Source organism: Cervus canadensis, chromosome 23 (genome assembly GCF_019320065.1).
Source record: "Cervus canadensis isolate Bull #8, Minnesota chromosome 23, ASM1932006v1, whole genome shotgun sequence".
NCBI classification, from domain to species: Eukaryota; Metazoa; Chordata; class Mammalia; order Artiodactyla; family Cervidae; genus Cervus; species Cervus canadensis.
Window position 1 is genome coordinate 41,227,557 of NC_057408.1, and position 21,981 is coordinate 41,249,537.

Below are 21,981 nucleotides of genomic sequence, written 5' to 3' on the forward strand. Positions count from 1 at the left end.
TGTACTAGTTTGCATTCCCACCAACAGTGTAAGAGGGTTCCTTTTTCTCCACACCCTCTCCAGCATTTATTGTTTGTAGACTTTTTGATAGCAGCCATTCTGACTGGCATGAGATGGTACCTCATTGTGGTTTTGATTTGCATTTCTCTGATAATGAGTGATGTTGAGCATCTTTTCATGTGTTTGTTAGTCATCTGTATGTCTTCTTTGGAGAAGGTTCTGTTTAGTCCTTTGGCCCATTTTTTGGATTGGGTTGCTTATTTTTCTGGAATTGAGCTGCAGGAGTTGCTTGTGTATTTTTGAGATTAATTCTTTCTCAGTTGCTTCATTTGCTATTATTTTCTCCCATTCTGAAGGCTGTCTTTTCACCTTGTTTATAGTTTCCTTTGTTGTGCAAAAGCTTTAAAGTTTAGTTAGGGCCCATTTGTTTATTTTTGCTTTTAATTCCATTACTCTGGGAGGTGGGCCATATAGGATCCTGCTATGATTTACATCAGAGAGTGTATTGCCTATGTTTTCCTCTAGCAGTTTTATAGTTTCTGGTCTTACATTTAGATCTTTGACCCATTTTGAGTTTATTTTTGTGTATGGTGCTAGAAAGTGTTCTAGTTTCATTCTTTTACAAGTGGTTGACCAGTTTTTCCAGCACCACTTGTTAAAGAGGTTGTCTTTTTTCCATTGTATATCCTTGCCTCCTTTGTCGAAGATAAAGTGTCCATAGGTTCGTGGATTTATCTCTGGGCTTTCAATTTTGTTCCACTGATCTGTATTTCTGTCTTTGTGCCAGTACCATACAGTGTTGATGACTGTAGCTTTGTAGTATAGCCTAAAGTCAGGCAGGTTGATTCCTTCAGTTCCATTCTTCTTTCTCAAGATTGCTTTGGCTATTCGAAGTTTTTTGTATTTGCATACAAATTGTGAAATTATTTGTTCTAGTTCTGTGAAAAATACCGTTGGTAGCTTGATAGGGATTGCATTGAATCTATAGATTGCTTTGAGTAGTATGCTCATTTTCATTATATTGATTCTTCTGATCCATGAACATAGTATATTTCTCCATCTATTTGTGTTATCTTTGATTTTTTTCATCAGTGTTTTATAGTTTTCTATATATAGGTCTTCTGTTTCTTTAGGTAGCTTTATTCCTAAGCATTTTATTCTTTTCATTGCAATGGTGAATGGAATTGTTTCCTTAATTTCTCTTTCTATTTTCTCATTGTTAGTGTATAGGAATGCAAGGGATTTCTGTGTGTTAATTTTATATCCTGCAACTTTACTATATTCATTGATTAGCTCTAGTAATTTTCTGGTGTTGTCTTTAGGGTTTTCTATGTAGAGGATCATGTCATCTGCAAACAGTGAGAGTTTTACTTCTTCTTTTTCAGTCTGGATTCCTTTTATTTCTTTTTCTTCTTGATTGCTGTGTCTAAAACTTCTAAAACTGTTGAATAGTAGTGGTGAGAGTGGGCATCCTTGTCTTGTTCCTGACTTTAGGGGAAATGCTTTCAATTTTTCACCATTGAGGATAATGTTTGCTATGGGTTTATCATATATGGCTTTTATTGTGTTGAGGTATGTTCCTTCTATGCCTGCTTTCTGAGGGTTTTTTTAAAAATCATAAATGGATGTTGAATTTTGTCAAAGGTTTTCTCTGCATCTATTGAGGTAATCATATGGTTTTTATCTTTCAGTTTGTTAATGTGGTATATCACATTGATTGATTTGTGAATATTGAAGAGACAAGTTAAGTTTTAATCAATTAATGGTTTAATCAATTAAATGGTTTCAGATTATACACTTTACAAGTTGTAAAATAATTTAATCTATTTAGTCCAGCAGTTCTGCTTTAATGCTGTCTTTCTTTTATAATTTTGTTGCCAGTTATTAGGCACCTACTTATGCTTGAACATTCTAGATTATTAAGGATCTCCATATCTCCATTGGCAGCTTACTTGGTGTCTGGAGAGCTCTGATCCTCAGAAGGTCTTATTTATACTGTGTCTAAATTATTCTCTCTGTAACACATGTCTTGGACCAGGTTTTATATCTAATGCTTTACAGAACAGGTATAATATTTTGAAAAGGCTTTTATGTCCTTTGACACTTACCTTGTCTAGGATAAATATTTCCAATTCCTTTACCAACAGTTAAATGATATAATCTAGCAGCTCATACTGTTCTCACTCTTTCTTTTTTGAATATAAGCCTGGGTGTAGTTGGCCTTTTTAAAAGGTGATATTGAGGATGAGATATAGTATTACCTCAAACAGCACTGAATAAACATATTCTTTGTTCTATATATTGTACTGTTGGTTGCACTACTACATTCTAGGTCTTTCGGGAAAGACCCTTTGTTTTGTGTTCCTAACCCAGAACAAGAAAGAAAATTGTCTTGTAGTGCAAAGCACTTACTGTGTGCACTAATGTTAAATGTCATTCTGAGAACTGTACAGAAGAGAAAACTTAGTCTCAGATACATTAAGACACCTACACAAAGTGACACTGCTTGGATGTTGTAGAGACAGAATCTGAGTCTATGTTTCTTTGACTCCAACTTGTTGTTGTTCATTGGCGAAGTCGGGTCTGACTCTTTGTGACACCATGAACTGCATGCCAGGCTTCCCTGTGTTTCACTGTCTCCTGGAGTTGACTCAAACTCATGCCCATTGAGTCAGTGATGCCATCCAACCATCTCATCCTCTGTCACCCCCTTCTACTGCTTGGTCATATTTTTCCCAGCTGAATTATAGTTGTTTTAATAATATATTTAATACTAATATTCACTGTTATTCTTTCAACTTTGTGACTTTTTTTCCCTTGGTCATTTTAGCACAGAGCATCTTTAGTTCCATCTTCACAACATTATATTTTCTAGGGAGTTGTTAGCATCTTAGTGCAGGTAAGGGATATTATGGAATATTTTAGGACAATTTTTTTCAATTGATGAAACAAGAAGATACTCTGTGGTTGAGGAGAATTCATAATTCTTCATTAATCATTGTTTCATCTCACCAGATTTCTAATTTTGGAGACTTTAAGCTACTTAGGCAATATCTAGCGTGGGCCTTAAAAATTACGTAAAGAAAAAAAAATTACGTAAAGAAACTCTAGGGCTTATAGCAAGTAACTCTAGATCAAACAACTGCACCTCCTCCAGGGCAGCAGCTGTTTTCTAAATTTCTATCCATTTCTCATTGCCAGCAGATGCTCTAACTCTCAGCATGACCATAGCAATGCATGCAATTTGTGAGATAGTGTTCACTAGCAACAAATAAACAGATATCAATCCTTTTTCTCTCTTGGTGATACATTTTCTGGGCTTTTAATAAGAGAGTCAAAAGAGTTTCACATGCATTTTGCAGATTCTAAGATTCAGAAATTTTTTTGACTTCTTATTGGAATAGTATTAGTATGCTTCCTAGGTGGTGCTAGGGGTAAAGAACCCGCCTGCCAATCCAGGAGATGTAAAAGACAGAGAAGCCTGGTGGGCTATGGTCCATAGGGTCGCAAAGAGTTGGACGTGACTGAAGCACAACACATTAGTATCTCAACTTGATAATACTCAGGTGTGGAGATGTGGAGAAAGGTTTAAACCAAAAATTTTGCTCTTCAGTTTTGATTTTGCTTAATGTTTAGCCAGTGATTATTTAATAAGCAGAAAAAGAATCAAAGAAAAATTGTTCTAACATAGAGAACAAACAAACGCAATTGCAAGGGGGAGGAGGAGAGGAGGAAGGATGGACTCGGCGTTTGAGGTTAGTAGACGCAAACTATTTTGTATAGAATGGATAAACAACAAGGTCTTACTGTATAAAACAGGGAATAATATTCAACATTCTGAGATAAACCACTATGGAAAAGAATATAAAAAACCATGTGTACATATAACTGAATCACTTTGCTGTATAGCAGAAATTAATACAACACTATAAATCAGCTATACTTCAATTTTAAAAAAGAGAAATGCTTTATTTTTACAGTACAGTAAAATAGTGTTTTCTAGATTTAGCTTGATTTGCTGTATATAAATCAGCTGTAATGAAAGAATTGGCTCAAAAGATTTCACAGGCTGGCGAATCAATTAAACAGAATTATACAGAACAGAATTTTGGACTCTGTGGGAGAAGGCGAGGGTGGGATATTTCGAGAGAACAGCATCGAAACATGTATATTATCTAGGGTGAAACAGATCACCAGCCCAGGCTGGATGCATGAAACAAGTGCTCGGGCCTGGTGCACTGGGAAGACCCAGAGGAATCCAGTGGAGAGAGAGGTGGGAGGGGAGATCGGGATGGGGAATACATGTAAATCCATGGCTGATTCATGTCAATGTATGACAAAAACCACTACAATATTGTAAAGTAATTAGCTTCCAACTAATAAAAATAAATGGAAAAAAAAGCAAAAAAAAAAAAAGACATAGATATTAAAAACAAAAACAAAAACAAAAACAGAATTATAGTGGGGTGGTTAGGAATATGGACTTAAACCAGCCTACATGGCTTCAAACTCTAGTGCAAATGAGTTTCTTTTGGCGATGGGAAAATCAATTTATTTTCTCTTCTCCATTTTCCTGCTTTGTAAAATGGGGATGATGATAATAATAGTACCAATTAGCACATATATTTTTCTTGGGTGTGTGCATACTAAGTCGCTTCAGTTGCATCTGACTGTTTGCCGCCCTTTGGAACATAGCCCGCCAGACTCCTCTGTCCATGTGATTCTCCACGCAAGAATACTAAAGTGGGTTGCCATGCCTTCTTCCAGGGGATCTTTCCAACACAGGGATCAAACCTGTGTCCCTTACATCTCCTGCATTGGCAGTGAGTTCTTTACTGCTAGCACCACCTCCTGCGCATTTTCACTGTGATAATTTCTTTGGATAAACTACAGGTGATACCAAAGTATAATTCTCAAATTGTCAAAAATAAAATTTTCATGCAAATAGCTGATGAACAGGGGTAAAAATCTTACTCTACAAAGAGGGAATTGGCAAAAAGCCAAAGCAGATTTCTAAGAAGAAATGAGAACCTGTGTGAATTTTGTTACAAGAAAAAGCTGAAATAAATATTGCTCAGTTGCATACCTTATAGGACAATTCAAACATGTATTTGAAATATGGTTTATATCAGAGATAAAATCACTGCACCATCTCAGTTGCAAGTCAACGTCTAATTTTATAAGAGCCCTTGTCAGAAGAAAATATTAATAGTAAGTTGAACATTGTCCACGAGTCAGATGACCCTTAAGTTCATCTTCTAAACAAGGCCAGAATTCTGTCCTGGTTTTGTATTATCTTCAGGTTCAGAATATTTTCCCTTAGTAAGAATGAGCTATAGAAGTATTTTAGGAATTGGATTCCACAACTTTCAGGCCTCTTTTGCTAAAAGCATAGTGAAAAATCACCTCTCTCTTTAGTGAAGGATGAAAGTCAATATTGGCTAAATGGGAGCACAGAATTTATGCAGCACTGTTTATAGTGACAAAAGTTCACTTGTTATTTGAAATACCAAATGTATTTTCCACTGATGTTGATATACTTTTCCTTTTTTTTTGAAAGCCACTGAATTATGAAGAAAACCATCAAATGGTCCTGGAAATTGGAGTGACCAATGAAGCTCCATTTACTAGAGATGTTGCACTCAGGATGACAACCATGAACAGAGCCATGGTCACAGTTCATGTGAAGGATCAGGATGAAGGGCCTGAATGCAGCCCTGAAGTCCAGTATATACGGATTAAAGAAAACTCTGCAGTGGGTTCAAAGATCAATGGCTATAAGGCATATGACCCTGAAACTAAAAGTGCCAGTGGTTTAAGGTACAAAGAAATCTATAACCACATACTTATAATGTATTTGTAATAATTGGACACTAATATATCAATACATTTTGTAGTGCTAAAATAATTTTTATTTTTTATTAACAGGTACAAAATATTGCATGATCCTAAAGAGTGGATCACCATTAATGAACGTTCAGGCTCAGTAGAGACTTCCAAAATCTTGGACAGGGAGGTTATAACTCCCAGAAATGAGTTGTATAATATTACAGTCATGGCACTAGATCAAGGTAAAACACGAGTTTATAACATCTGGGGTATTATAGAAGAGTTAGAGTATAAACTGCAGTTATTTTTGAGCAGAATCTCTTTAGTGCTATATGTGTGTGTGTGTGCTCAGTTTTATCCTACTCTTGGGACCCCATGGACTGTAGCTCACCAGGCTCCTCTGTCCATGGGATTTTCCAGGCAAGAATACTGGAGTGGGTTGCCATTTCCTTCTCCAGGGGATCTTCCTGGCCCAGGGATCAAACCCGAGTCTCTTGTGTCTCCTGCACTGGCAAGTGGGTTCCTTACCTCTGCACCACCTGAGAAGCCCATATTCTTGTGCTGAAAGTGAAGTCTTAGTCACTCAGTCATGTCCTATTCTTTGTGACCCCATGGACTGTAGCCTGCTAGGCTCCTCTATCCATGGGATTCTCCAGGCAAGAATACTGGAGGGGGTAGCCATTTCCTTCTCCAGGGGATCTCTCAACCCAGGTATCAAACCCAGGTCTCTTGCATTGCAAGCAGATTCTTTACCATCAGAGCCACCAAGTATATAGAGTATATATATAAATATATATATAAATATATATAGAGTATATAGAGAAATTACTTTAAAGATTGTTTCTATTTACCTTAACCATAAAACAAGGTGAAACTGCTTGGTGACATGAAACAATGCCTTCTTTATCTTTGTATCCCAAAGTTTATGGGCAGTTACGTCTGATACTATCAGCAGCACAGTAGTCATTTTAGATGCTCTACAGGTTTCATTTATCCACTTACCTTCCTACTTGCCATTTTCTCTAATTATCAGTTTATTTATTAAAAAAACCCCAGAGGCTTCCCTGGTGGCTCAGTAGTAAAAAAAACAATCTGCCTGCCAATGCAGGGGACTGGTCTGGGAAGATCCCACATGTTGTGGGACAACTAAGTCTGTGTGCCACAACTAATGAGCCCACGTAACCCAGAGTCCATGCTCTGCAGCCAGAGAATCTGCTGCAATGAGAAGCCTGTGCACTAATTAGAGAGTGGCCTTGGCTTGTCACAACTAGAGAAAGCCCATGTGCAAGCAATGAAGACCCAGCATGGCCGTAAATAATAAAATTAAAAAAATTTAAAAACCCACACATATTTAGAATTTAGCTTATTATTTTTTTTTTCTTAAAAAACTGCGAACTACACTCAACTTTTTTTCTTTCTTCCTAGATGGTAGATCATGTACTGGAACCCTCGCAGTGAGCATTGAAGATGTGAATGATAATCCACCAGAAATACTTCAAGATTACCTAGTCATTTGCAAAACAAACATGGAGTATGTTGACATTTCGGCTATTGATCATGACGATTCCAGCAACGGTGCTCCATTTTACTTCAGCTTGGCAAACACTTCTCCAGAAATCAACAGACTATGGACGATCACCAGAGTTAATGGTATTTTATGAAAAATAATGATTTGTATGCTCTGAAATAACTGAAGATGGACTTACTGTTATATTCACATGAAGCATAATGTAAAATGGGTTCTCATGAGCAGATTTTAGAAGGCTAACTTTAACTTTTGCAAATATTGTATGGGGCCTGTGTTATATATTGTATTAATACATAAAATGAAAAAAACTCATAATTTCTATGAAGGCAAAATTTGCATTTACAACAAAGATAAAAATCCTTGTTAAACTTTGGGCAACTTATTATTAAAACAAGTTGCTTTTGCTGTGTTTTTGAAGTAACTACAGTAAGATGAAGAAAAAACAGAAGATGGGCACCTTAAACTTTAGTGTAAGCAAACTCTGGAAATGAGCTATCTGGGCATATGGGATAAGCACTCTGTGATGTTCTGGAAGGAAACATGGTAGGCTATGGACAGAGGCCAGCCACTGAAGCCTGTAGCGCAACTTCGTACAATGATAGTTTCTAGAGGGTGCAGTTTTCTGTGTTACGGTCATAGGTCACTACTGTTTTGTTACTATACTATGCTCTTTCATGCAATTTGACTGTTGCATATGCTGTTCCTTCTGCCTAGAATACCTCCTTCCCACTTCTTTGTTGTTGTTGTTGATTAGTCGCTGAGTCATGTCTGATTCTTTTGTGACCCCATGGACTGCAGCTTGCCAGGATCCTCTGTCCATGGAATTTCCCAAGCAAGAATACTGGTGTGGTTGCCATTTCCTTCTCCAGGGGATCTGAGAAGGATCCCGAGAAGGAAGGATTGAATCTGCATCTGCTGCTTTGGCAGGTGGATTCTTTACCACTGAGCCATCTGGGAAGCCCTCCCACTTCTTAGCTTGGTATTAATTCATAATATTTATGGAAAAACCTACTATCCACCTATTCTGTCTACATATAATCTTCATGTTGTATTATTATCTGTTTACCTTTCTGCTCTAATACATGACTTCCTCAGAACATTTGTAACCCATCTGTGTATTTCCAGCACCTAGTCCTGTGCTTAGTAGATACTAACTGCTTAATAAATGTTTGTTTAATCAATAATCAATAAGTATGCATAAAAAAGGAAATACCAGGACAATAAGTAAGCATTGGCATTGTCAGAGTTTAGAAGGTTTTAGTAGGAATGCCGAGAGCTTGGCAGGAAGAAGGATGGAATCTGGTGGTGAAGGGCCTTCTGTACCAGCCAGACTGACCTTTGTATGGCTGGTGACAGCAGGTATGCATTGAGAGTATGCATGCAAGGCAATGCTGTGTTGGATTTATGTCTTTAAAGAAGTGACAGGGATAACAATTAGGAGGGTAATCTGAAGAGGACAGAGTTGAATGGCAAGGAAAGTCAGAGGCTGCTGCACTAATATGAATGAATGAGACATGGATATGGCTCAGCTTATGGTCTTGAGGGACAAGAGGGATTTGAAAGGTTTTACTTACGACACAATATAATCCTGCAAAAGTTCCAAATAACCCTCAGTGGTAATTCACATTCCTCTGGGGAGCTTTGGGTCTGAGGTACAGCCAGAAATCTTTGAAGTTCTTAATAGCTCTAACAGTGCATTTAAGAAACGCTTAAACATTACAGATCACTTCCAGGAGGTACATTGCAGTATTTTGTCATTTCATTTATTACAAACCCCAAAAGATTGTCATTGCCATTGAAAGTGTGTGGAACTTTTGGTCAGTTGATAATATGGATCATTGAAATAAGGTAACAAGATCATGGGGGAAATATCACAGTTGATAGAAATTTATGTTGTTAGGATATAACTATATCCATGCTGATGTGAGCCTTATACCTAGTCTGGGGGATGTTCATTAGCTTTCTGGTATTGAGATTACTTCCAGAGGGAAGGCGCTATTAACGAAGGGTCTGTTGTGTTCTGAAAAATTGTCTTATACTTAAAGACAGTGGACAGGTACCAGGAGGTAAATGATTAAGAGAATATGAACGTAGGGCATCTGTTATGTGTACCTATTGGTGTTAAATTTTTATGAGTACCGTAACCTGCTACTTTAGAGAAATGCTTAGAGTGTATGTCAAGAGCCAATCTAGTGTCATTAGCTTGTTGATTAGGGAAGAGATAAGGGGATATTAAATATTGCTGAAATGCTACTGGGTCACTGCAATGCCAAGTTATTTCTTTAAGCCTCTCTTCTAAAAAGTTACAGTGGGTGACATATATAGGGTGATATTAGTGCTTGAAAAGGTTGAAGATCGTCATCTTTTTTTATCCATTTTCACATGGCAGGTGGTTCCCCGAGAATGATATCTTTAAAAAAATAGAGGTGGTAGAACAGATTTTAAAGGAGGAACCAATGTTCATTAAAAATATAATTCCTAATTCCTTTGTTTTCTTTCAGATACAGCTGCCCGTCTTGCATATCAGAAAAATGCCCAATTTCAAGAATATTTCATTCCTGTTGCCGTAAAAGACAGAGCAGGGCTATCTGCAACAAAAACCTTGAGAGTGAACCTCTGTGATTGTACTAACCCCGTTCAATGCCGGGCTGCTGCGCGGAGTGCGGACGTGATACTTGGCAAATGGGCGATCCTTGCCATACTTCTGGGCATAGCACTACTTTTCTGTAAGTCCCTTTATTTACCCAGTGTTAACATAAAAGATAAATATGAGTGCAAGAAAATGTCTTTAAAAAGAAATCTTGTCCAACCATCCATCAGACATGAGTCCCCTTTACAAATTCTTTTTGTGTTATTTTCTGAGTTCTGATTGCCTCTTTTCTGTGAGAGGTAGCAAGATCCTGTTTGAGATCAGAGACTTCATACTGGGACAGAACCGTTGAAAATTCCTTAGATCGTGCCAAACCTGTCATTGTGTAGCTTTTATTTCTTGGTCCTCGTACTACCCCTTTTAAGGTCAAATCAAACAATCTGAAAACTTCTGCCACATGCGAGTCCACCAAAAGCCACTTGCATTTTACATCATTTCGTTTCAGTTGCAGATTTGTGGGAGATGTTCAAATCACAGCAGTATTTCTTCTTAGGTGTACCCTGCCATGTTTATTAAATTCTGTTAACCTCCTTCTCACCAGTTGTGTAGTTCCCAATGGTGCCATGTTTTTCCTTGTCTTTTCATTTCCATTCAGTCCTTTAGTCTATTTTAGCTGTTGTTCCTTTATTCTGTAATAGGACTAGTGGTTAAGAGTAAGACTCTGGAACCAGACTGTCTGGTTTCGGACCCTGGCTGTATTATTTTTAAGCCATGTTATGTGGGGCAAGTTCCTTTTTGCTGTGCTTCAGTTTCCTCCTCTGTAAAGGGGATGATTGTAGTAGCTTATTTTCTTATTCATTTTTTAAAAAGTTTTATTTATCTTTATTTATGGCTGTGCTGGGTGTTCGTTGCCGCATGCCTGGGGGTTTTTCTCTAGTTGCAGTGAGTGGGGGCTACTCTCTATTCAGTGCCCAGGTTCCTCATTGCGTGTATTCTCTTGTTGTGGAGCATGGGCTCTAGGGCATGGGCTTCAGTAATTGTGGCATGTGGACTCAGTAGTGGCCACTCACGGGCTGTAGAACATGGGTTCAGTAATTGTGGCTCATGGGCTTAGTTGTCCCACAGCATGCGGGATCTTCCTGAACCAGGGTTTGAACCCATGTCTCCTGCATTGGCAGGTGGATTCTTTACCACTGAGCCACCAGGAAAGCCCTATAATAGCTATTTTATGGGGTAACACTGAAGATTCACTAAGTTAATGCATATGAAGCAATGCATGGTACATTTTTAACGTGTTCATTGTTTTTCATCAACTCAACAAAATAAATATTAATATATGTTGAAAAAGAGAAAGTGAAAGTCACTCAGTTGTGTCCAACTCTTTGTGATTCCATGGATTATACAGTCCATGGAATTCTCCAAGCCAGAATACTGGAGTGGGTAGCCTTTCCTTTCTTACCAGCTGAGCCACAAGGGAAGCCCAAGAATACTGGACTGGGTAGCCTATCCCTTCTCCAGAGGATCTTCCTGACCCAGGAATCAAACTGGGGTCTCCTGCATTGCAGGTGGATTCTTTACCAACTGAGCTATCAGGGAAGCCCAATATATGTTGAGCACCTATTATATATTGGAAGTGTCTAGGTGCTTGGGTTTCATCAGTGAACAAAGCAGATGAAAATTAATAAACCAAAACAAAGTCTTCCTTGTGACAGTAAAGTGATAAATAAATTAAACACCCTGGAGGGAAAAATAGAGCCAGATAATTAGGGTCTATAGTGGGGTAGAGTGTGTATGGGTGAGGGTGGGGTTGGATGTTAGTGATGGTCATTTTCAATAGATGGTTGGGCCAGCCTAAGTGAGAAGGTTATTCTTGATGATTTTTGAAAGAGGTGAAAGAATCAGCCAAGAGGGGAAAGTCAGTTCAGAGGGCCTAAGGTGAGGGAATGCTTGGAGAAATCAAGGAAAGCGAGGAGCTTGAAGTGGCTTGAGAGTAGGGGATGAGGGAAGAAGAGTGAGAAATGGAGCTGGAAAAGTAACAAAGGGCCACAGGTAACTGGAGTTGGTCCACTTTCCATTTCCTCCTCCAGGGGATCTTCCAGGCCCAGGGATTGAACCTGGGTCTCCTGCATTTCAGGTGGATTCTTTACCATCTAAGCCACCAGAGGAAGCCCCTGTAAAGGGCCAGATCATATGGTTTCTAATCACATCTGCTCTTGTAGCAAGAGAGCAGCCATAGAAAATATTTAAACCACTGGCATAACTGTGTTCCATTAGAACTTGATTTATGGACATTAAAATTTGAATTTCATATAGTGTTCACATGTAATAAACTATTATTCTTTTGAATTTTTTCAGTCATTTAAAAATATAAAAACCACAGCTCATGAGTGATATATAGCATGGTGGGCTGGATTCAGGGCTGTAGGTTGGCAGTCCTTGGTATGAAGGCTTATTGAATTTTGTAAAGAATTGTTGTTGTTGTTGCTATTAGTTTTATTATCACATATTCCAGCTTCATACAATTATGAGGTAGAATGAGAATTCTGAATAGGCAAATTACAAAGTAAGTTTAATTAAGATACCTGGGGAGATAACTCTATTTTGGGGTGGGTGGTGGTGGGAGGAGAGTCTGTTTTGTTATATTTTCACATTGGCAAACCATTCTTTTGTGAGTCAGTAAATCTCTTTAAAGTCTTTGTCTAAATAAAAGTCATTAATTTTTAAAAAATTCATGATTTGAAATACTTAAATGGTGGGTGGAATTCAAACTCTTAAAGACGGCTGTAATCAATATATAAATATAATTACTTTAAATTTTAAAAGTAAGCTAAATCAAGGCCTATTTCTTTAGAAAGGCCAAGGTCATCTGTGGGACACCATGTTCAGTGTCTTATTTTCTTCTTGTGTATCTTAGCTAATAAGAAATAAAAGATGAGCATTTTATTCTATGCATGTTAAACTTTTTTTTTTGTTTTTGTTTTTAACTCAGCTATATTGCTAACTTTAGTGTGTGGAGTTATTAGTGCCAGAAATAAAAAAGGTTTTCCTGAAGATTTGGCCCAGCAAAATCTAATTATATCAAACACAGAAGCACCTGGAGATGATAAGGTGGTAAGTAATTTTTTTAAAAAATGGATATTTATATCTGAGTATTTTGCATAATTTCTTTAACTCATCCTTATGAAGTTACTACAAAATTTAGGAGTTAATTTATTTTCTTAATTTGGTCAGATTTTGTAGGCATAAATATTTTATCTGCCAATATTCTAATACTTATGTAGTGGCATTTATTTAACATCTTACACCAGATACATTGTTTTAGTTATCTTTTTTCCACTTCTCGTGTTATGATTTACTACGACTTCTTTGATGTGAATTTACTATAAGAGCAGTCTTTTGGACTGCTCTCTACAATGTATATTTTCAGATATTATCTGTTTATCTCACTCTTTGACCATTTATAATAGGAAAAGCTTGCTGAGAACGCAAACTAAGAAAATACAAAAAAAGATACATGTGTTTTAATAAATGTATGTGTGTGGGGATGGGTTTAGATTAGAAGATAACTGCCACTATTTTTTCTTACATATCTGCGGTGCTTGGCGCTACGCTTCTCTTTTGGAGGAAATATATGAAAGAGTTCTTATAAGGCATATTCTCCCCTCAAAAAGATTGCACTTTATGAAAAATTGAATCTACTCATGTGGGAAAACTAAATAGGAACAGGACAATAAACAGCACCAATTTGTTAGGGTACAGGTGGAGTTCAAAGATACGGATGCTGCGTAAGTATATTCATGATGTCTGGATCAAACAGAAAGGCCTGGTGGAAGATTCACAGGTTAGTCTGTAACTTAAAGAATAGGAAGGGCTTGAAAGTGAAGATATGAACAACAGCCTAATGAATGAAAACAGGAAATGGCAAAGTTTAGGGATTATTCAACAAATAGGACATAAATTGCTTTAAAATGGAAGAAATGATGTTCTGGAATAGAGATTTGACACTTGAATTAGGTTCCGGAGGAAGAAGATGTAATAAAAAAGCAGTGGGGTATGAGACTTTTATATGCCGCACTAAGGGTTTTGGATTTATTTTCTTGATAAGGGAGAGCTAGTCACGGCTTTTTTGCATGAAAGTGGCATAATGTAAGCAGTGTGATGCTCAGCTGGTACGCTGACCAACAAGATCGGGAAGACACAGGGCTGGGGAGGATAAATAATTGGGATCTTTTGGTAGTTTCAGCATGAGCTAGATAGCTCTTCTAGAATAATGATTATGGGAAAATTAAAATATGGATGAATAAGAAATATTGTTGACCACCAACCATGGTGCAGTGGTAAAAAATCCACCTGCCAAAGCAGGAGATGCAGGAGACGTGGGTTTGATCCCTGGGTCAGGATGATCCCTAGAGGAGGAAACGGCAATCCACACCAGTATTCTTGCCTGGAAAATCCCATGGACAGAGGAGCCTGGCAGGCTAGAGTCGATGGGGTTGCAATTGCTTAGTCGTGTCTGACCCTTGTGACCCCATGGACTTTATAGTCCTTGAAATTCTCCAGGTCAGGATATTGGAATGGGTAGCCTTTCCCTTCTCCAGGGGATCTTTCCAACCCAGGGATTGAACCCAGGTCTCCTACATTGCAGGCAGATTCTTTACCAACTGAGCCACCAAGGAAGCCCAAGAATACTGGAGTGGGTAGCCTATCTCGTCTCCAGGGGATCTTCCCAACCCAGAAATTGAACTGGGGTCTGCTGCATTGCAGGCAGATTCTTTACCAGCTGAGCTACCAGGGAAGCCCAGAGAGTATGAGTCGAGGACTAGGGACTAAATCTATTTTATGAATGGAGAAATAATTACAGGGTTCCTCATGCAGGCAAGTCAAACATAGTGAGTTATGATTTTATCTGATAGTGGGAAGGAAGTGAAAGAAAAACAGTTGATAAGAAATATCTATATTCACCCTGAGATGTAGAAAAGGCCTGATATAAAGTCATTGTCCCTGGCTTATAGCTTCTGTCACACTGACTCTACTTTTTATTTGGTTATTTAAAAGTAAACCATCTTGAGTGCTCAGTCATGTCTGACTCCTTGTGACCCTGTCAACTCTAGCCTGCCATGCTATTCTGTCCATGGGATTTTCCAGGCAAGAATACTGGAGTGGGTTGCCATTTCCTTCTCTAGGGATCTTCCCGACCCAGGGATCAAACCCACATCTCCTGCATCTCCTGCGTTGGCCTATGGATTCTTTTACCACTGCACCATGGTTGGTGGTAAACAATCTTATTTATATATTTAAAATATTTCTTATCCCTATTTTACTCATAGTAACTTCTTATTTTATGTCTAGGAAGGGAATGACTGAGTTGTACTCACTGTTTTTTCTTTGCCATTTGATGCTGGAGTCAGTGACTTTGATCAGCCGCTTCGCTATAACATACTCACACCTATTTACCTGATCTCTGTTACCAGCACTCCTCAAAAGGACTTGAAATTATTAATTTTATACCAGTATATAATTTTCGGCATATTTTTACAAAATGCAACAATATTCCACAGTTTATCTGTAAACTTATTTTAATGCAGTGAGTAAAGATGGCAACTTTAGATCTGACTTTAAGTCAAAGGCATTCACATGGGGTTACGAGCTGGGTAAAATATCAAAACTGGAAAGGCAAATCTGAAAATCCTTGATGTGGAGAAGGAGTTGTTGATACCCCGCGAGAATAAACTTGAGGGAGGTCCTTGGAGGTGGGTAGGAAGGAGCCGAGATTAGAGAGCATGTGGGTTCAGGTTTGATTTTAGTTTATTTCCAATTCCCCTTTCATTAGCCTCACAATAGGATCTCTGAGCATGTACTTATAATGACTAACTCATGCCATCAAGAGGATTTGATAATAAGAATTTTTTTTTTTTTTTTGTAATAGAATTTTACTGTAGCAACAACCTAAACAAAAAATCTAGGGTAGCAGTGCCACCAAATGGCTACTTTTCAGTTCTCTTTACTTGTATTTTTTTCCCAAGGCAGTGAAATAGTATATATGACTTTTATGGATATGTTTCAGATTCAGTAAATCATCTGAAGTTGAAAATTTTTGCTTTGATAGAGACCCTGCCTATTCAATATAAAAAATAAATTGGTAAGAAGATGACATAACGGTGCCTATTTATACTGGAGGTGTTGTCATGAAAGTGAAGGTTTACAATTTGAATGGATACACCAAGGTTGTAATTTGCTATAACTCAGGTTCTCCTCTATGGCCTGGAGGGTTGATGTGTAGTTCCACCATTAAGTTAATGTTTAATTAAATCTTTTCCATTTTTAAACATTCTCTTGACTCTGTCCTCCCCTAGATCTCTCTGTATTTCTTTTTCTTTGAAACTGATTTTTTTGAGAGAAAGATTTTTACTTAGTTTCTCTGACTGTAGTCCTGTTCACTCAGCACTCAGGAAATTTTCCTGCCAAGGATCACCACTGACCACCTTTTTACTTGACTCTCATGGGTGCTTACTTTATTTGAGCCAGCTCTTACCCTACATGGATTTTTTCTGCACCACTGACCTTACCCTAATCCTCTCTTAGCTTCAGAGTCTCACCTTTTTGGTTCTATATTATCTCAGTGGCTATTCCAGATCAATTCTGTTACAGCTCTAATTCCTTTATCCGCCCCCTAAAACATGCTTTTTCTTGTCATTCTATTCTTAGCTTGTTTTTTTTCAGTCTGTAGTTTTCTCTGGATGAGATCATTTACTCCCATGGTTTCAGCTCCCCGCTACATGGAAGTGACTCCCAGAATTACACTTCAGCTCAGGTCTCTCACCTGAGCTCCAGACCACATTCTCATATACTCATCTTGGATATCCACAGGTTTCTCAAGTTTACCATGTCCAAAATTGACTTGCTCACCCTCCTCTCACCCACAAGTGCATCCTTCATTTCTGGGAATTATGCCATCTATCTAGTTGTACAAGCAGGACACATAAGAGTAACTCCTGACCCTTCCCTGTGCTGCCTCATCCATCCAACCACCAGTAAGCTCTCTATGGTGTCCATCCTCTTCTTTTAATCATCACTGTTTCTACTTTGGTTTATATCCTTGTTATTTTTCACCTAGAATTATTTGTGACTTCTCTGATATCCATGACACTAAACTTGTCTCCTTTGTATTGTCTTTCACATTGTTGTCTAATATTATTTAGAAAAAATATGTCACTTGGGACTTCCAAGTGGTCTAGTGGCTAAGACTCCACACTCCCAATGCAAGGAGTCCAGGTTAGATCCCTGGTTAGGTAACTAGATCCTGCATGCTGCAAGGAGTTCACATGCTGCAACTAAAGTTCCTGCATGCCAAAACAAAGATTCCTCTTGCCGCAACTAAGACCTAGTGCTGCAAAACAAAAACAAAAAAGGCCCCTGCCTGTTATTAAAACCCTATTTTGAGTCCCCATAGTCTTCAAGTTCTGACAAAACATGCTCCACTGGGAAAGGGAATGGTAAACCACTTGAGTATTCTTGCCTTGAGAACCCCATGAGCAGTATGAAAAGGCAAAAATACAGGACACTGAAAGATGAACTCCCCATGTTGGTAGGTACCCAATATGCTACTGGAGATCAGTGGAGGGCTAACTCCAGAAAGAATGAAGAAACAGGGCCAAAGCAAAAACAACACCCAGTTGTGGATGTGACTGGTGATGGAAGGAAAGTCCGATGTCGTAAAGAGCGATATTGCATAGGAACCTGGAATATTAGGACCATGAATCAAGGCAAATTGGAAGTGGTCAAACAGGAGATGGCAAGAGTGAACATTGACATTTTAGGAATCAGTGAACTAAAATGGATTGGAATGGGTGAATTTAACTCAGATGACCATTATATCTACTACTGTGGGCAGGAATCTCTTAGAAGAAATGGAGTAGCCATCACAGTCAACAAAAGAGTCTGAAATGCAGTACTTGGATGCAGTCTTAAAAACGACAGAACTGTCTCTCTTCGTTTTCAAGGCAAACCATTCAATATCACGGTAATCCAAGTCTATGCCCTGACCAGTAATGCAGAAGAAGCTGAAGTTGAATGGTTCTATGAAGACCTACAAGACCTTCCAGAACTAACACCCCCCAAAAATGTCCTTTTCACCATAGGGGACTGGAATGCAAAAGTAGGAAGTCAAGAAACACCTGGCTGCTGCTGCTAAGTCGCTTCAGTCGTGTCCGACTCTGTGCGACCCCATAGACGGCAGCCCACCAGGCTCCCCTGTCCCTGGGATTCTCCAGGCAAGAACACTGGAGTGGGTTGCCATTTCCTCTCTAATGCATGAAAGTGAAGAGTGAAAGTGAAGTTGCTCACTCGTGTCTGACTCTTAGTGACCCCATGGATTGCAGCCCACCAGGCTCCTCCATCCATGGGATTCTCCAGGCAAGAATACTGGAATGGGTTACCATTGCCTTCTCCGAAACACTTGGAGTAATGGGCAAATTTGGCTTTGAAGTCCAGAATGAAGCAGGGGCAAAGGCTAACAGAGTATTGCCAAGAGAATGCACTGGTCATAGCAAACACCCTCTTCCAACAACACAAGAGAAAACTCTACACATGGACATCACCAGATGGTCAATACCAAAATCAGACTGATTATATTCTTTGCAGCCAAAGATGGAGAAGCTCTATACAGTCAGCAAAAACAAGACCGGGAGCTGACTGTGGTTCAGATCATGAACTCCTTATTGCCAAATTCAGACTTAAATTGAAGAAAGTAGGGAAAAACACTAGACCATTCAGGTATGACCTAAATCAAATCCCTTACAACTATACAGTGGAAGTGACAAATAAATTCAAGGGATTAGATCTGATAGACAGACTGCCTGAAGAACTATGAATGGAGGTTCATGACATTGTACAAGAGGCAGTGATCAAGACCATCCCCAAGAAAAAGAACTGCAAAAAGGCAAAATGGTTGTCTGAGGAGGCTTTACAAACAGCTATGAAAAGAAGAGACTCAAAAGGCTAAGGAGAAAAGGAAAGATATACCCATTTGAATGCAGAGTTCCAAAGAATAGCCAGGAGAGATAAGAAAGTCTTCCTCAGTGATCAATGCAAAGAAATAGAGGAAAACAATAGAATAGGAAAGATTAGAAATCTCTTCAAGAAAATTAGAGATATCAAGGGAACATTTTATGCAAAGATGTGCACAATAAAGAACAGAAATGGTATGGACCTAACAGAAGCAGAAGATATTAAGAAGAGGTGGCAAGAATACACAGAAGGACTGTACAGAAAAGATCTTCACGACCCAGATAATCACGATGGTGTGATCACTCATCTAGAGCCAGACATTCTGGAATGCAAAGTCAAGTGGGCCTTAGGAAGCATCACTGAAAACAAAACTAGTGGAGGTGATGGAATTCCAATTGAGCTATTTCAAATCCTAAAAGATGATGCTGTGAAAGTGCTGCACTCAGTATGTCAGCAAATTTGGAAAACTCAGCAATGGCCACAGGACTGGAAAAGGTCCGTTTTCATTCCAATCCCAAAGAAAGGCAATGCCAAAGAATGCTCAAACTACCATACAATTGCCCTCATCTCTAGCAAAGTAATGCTCAAAATTCTCCAAGCTAGGCTTCAATAATACGTGAACCGTGAACTTCCAGATTTTCAAGCTGGATTTGGAAAAGGCAGAGAAACAGAGATCAAATTGCCAACATCCATTGGATCATTGAAAAAGCAAGAGAGTTCGAGAAAAACATCTACTTCGCCTTTATTGACTATGCCAAAGCCTTTGACTGTGTGGATCACAACAAACCGTGGAAAATTCTGAAAGAGATGGGAATACCATACCACCTGACCTGCCTCCTGAGAAATCTGTATGCAGGTCAGGAAGCAATTGTTAGAACTGAACATGGAACAACAGACTGGTTCCAAATAGGAAAAGGAGTACATCAAGGCTGTATATTGTCACCCTGCTTATTTAACTTATATGCAGAGTACATCATGAGAAATGCTGGACTGGAAGAAGCACAAGCTGGAATCAAGATTGCTGGGAGAAATATCAATAATTTCAGATATGCAGATGACACCACCCTTATGGCAGAAAGCGAAGAACTAAAAAGCCTGTTGATGAAAGAGAAAGAGGAGAGTGAAAAAGTTGGCTTAAAACTCAACATTCAGAAAACTAAGATCATGGCATCTGGGTCCATCACTTCATTGCAAATAGATGGAGAAACATTGGAGACAGTGACAGACTATTTTTTTGGGCTCCAAAATCACTGTAGATAGTGACTGCAGTCATGAAATTAAAAGATGCTTGCTCCTTTGCAGAAAAGTTATGCCCAACCTGGAAAGCTTATAAAAAAGCAGAGACATTACTTTGCCAACAAAGGTCTGTCTAATCAAAGCTATGGTTTTTCCAGTAGTCATGTATGGGTGTGAGAGTTGAACTTTCCTTACGGAAGTTGAGTACCGAAGAATTGATGCTTTTGAACTCTGGTGTTGGAGAAGACTCTTGAGAGTCCCTTGGACTGCAAGGAGATCCAACCAGTCCATCCTGAAGGAGATCAGTCCTGAATATTCATTGTAAGAACTGATGCTGAAGCTGAAACTCCAATACTTTGGCCACCTGATGAGAAGAACCGACTCATTGGAAAAGACCTTGATGCTGGGAAAGATTGAGGGCAGGAGGAGAAGGGGATGACAGAGGATGAGATGGTTGGATGGCATCACGGACTCAATGGACATGAGTTCGAGTAAACTCCAGGAGTTGGTGATGGACAGGGAGACCTGGTGTGCTGCAGTCCATTGGGTCACAGAGAGTCGGACACAGATGAGTGATTGAACTGAACTAAACTGAACTGAACTGATAGTCTTCAAGATTTTCTGAAAAATTTTAGCATAGCCTTTTCTGACCTCTCCAGCTTCTCTCTCGCTCTCTGAACCATCGGTAGTAGCCATTCTCAACAGGCTGTAATTGAGAACCCTGAAGGAACTCTATTTGCCTTTTCATCTAGATCTTCTTGCAGATAATGTATTTTTCTCCCATTTCAATAGGAGTCCCTCAGCCTGGAGTTTCCCCAGTATGTCCCACTTAGTTTCTCTGAGTTTGAATTTTCATACTCTTCCTCTGTGTCCCTCTAGAATTCTGTGTTCACCTATGTGGTGGTGTAGTCACTAAATCGTGTCCGACTCATGCGACCCCATGGACTGTAGCCCACCAGGCTCCTCTATCCATGAGATTTCCCAGGCAGGAATACTATTGTGGGTTGCCATTTCCTTCTCCCAGGAATATCCTCAGCCGAGGGATGGAACCTGGGTCTCCTGCATTGTGGGTGGTCTCTTGATTGCACGCAGATTCTTTACCAACCGAGCCACTAGGAAAGCCCTCTGATGTGTTCACCTATACATCATGGTAATCATTCCTAGAGTAATTGTCTGTTTTTCTGCCTCATTGGAGTAAGAGCTCATTGTGGCCACTGAGGGACCATGTCTCTATTTTTGCATTGTCTGCCCTAGACTGGGCACACAATTGAAAATGATGAATGTCTGTTGAATGAATGAATGAATAAAATATTTAGGAGTAAACCAGTTCTCTCCTTTGCCTTCTTGTGACTTTACTTTGATTCCATTTCCAACTGACATGAATTGTCTTCTTTTATTTCATTTCAGTGTTCTGCCAATGGGTTTATGACCCAGACAGTCAACAACGCTAACCAGGGCTTTTGTGGTACTATGGGATCTGGAGTCAAAAATGGAGGGCAGGAAACCATTGAAATGGTGAAAGGAGGACACCAGACCTTGGAGTCATGCCATGGGGCCGGGCATCATCACACCCTGGGCTCCTGCAGAGGAGGCACTGTTGAGATGGAGAACTCCAGATACACTTACTCCGAGTGGCAAAATTTCACTCAACCCCGTCTTGGTGAAGTGAGTTTCCCTGAGCATTCTGTCTCTACAATTTAAATGTCCCAGTGGAGAACTTTAGGAAATTGAGATTAACATCTATTTTCAGAAACTTCTTTTTCATATTCTCCAATGTATCCTTTCTCTCACT

The 21,981-nt window shown here is 39.0% G+C and overlaps 2 protein-coding genes across 3 annotated transcripts in view; both read left to right on the top strand.

Annotated features, from left to right (window-relative positions):
* DSC1 (desmocollin 1) overlaps window positions 1–21,981 on the top strand; it is a 154,493-nt gene that overhangs the window by 130,494 nt on the left and 2,018 nt on the right. The gene's annotated exons all lie outside the window — the stretch shown is intronic.
* The window catches only part of DSC3 (desmocollin 3), a 49,070-nt gene that overhangs the window by 24,884 nt on the left and 2,205 nt on the right, over window positions 1–21,981 (top strand). For both annotated transcript variants that reach the window (XM_043443828.1, XM_043443827.1), the window contains exons 10-15: window positions 5,561–5,820; window positions 5,929–6,071; window positions 7,255–7,479; window positions 9,859–10,083; window positions 12,937–13,058; window positions 21,597–21,854. In XM_043443828.1, coding sequence (XP_043299763.1) covers window positions 5,561–5,820; window positions 5,929–6,071; window positions 7,255–7,479; window positions 9,859–10,083; window positions 12,937–13,058; window positions 21,597–21,854 — 1,233 coding nt within the window. The remainder of the gene's footprint in view (window positions 1–5,560; window positions 5,821–5,928; window positions 6,072–7,254; window positions 7,480–9,858; window positions 10,084–12,936; window positions 13,059–21,596; window positions 21,855–21,981) is intronic.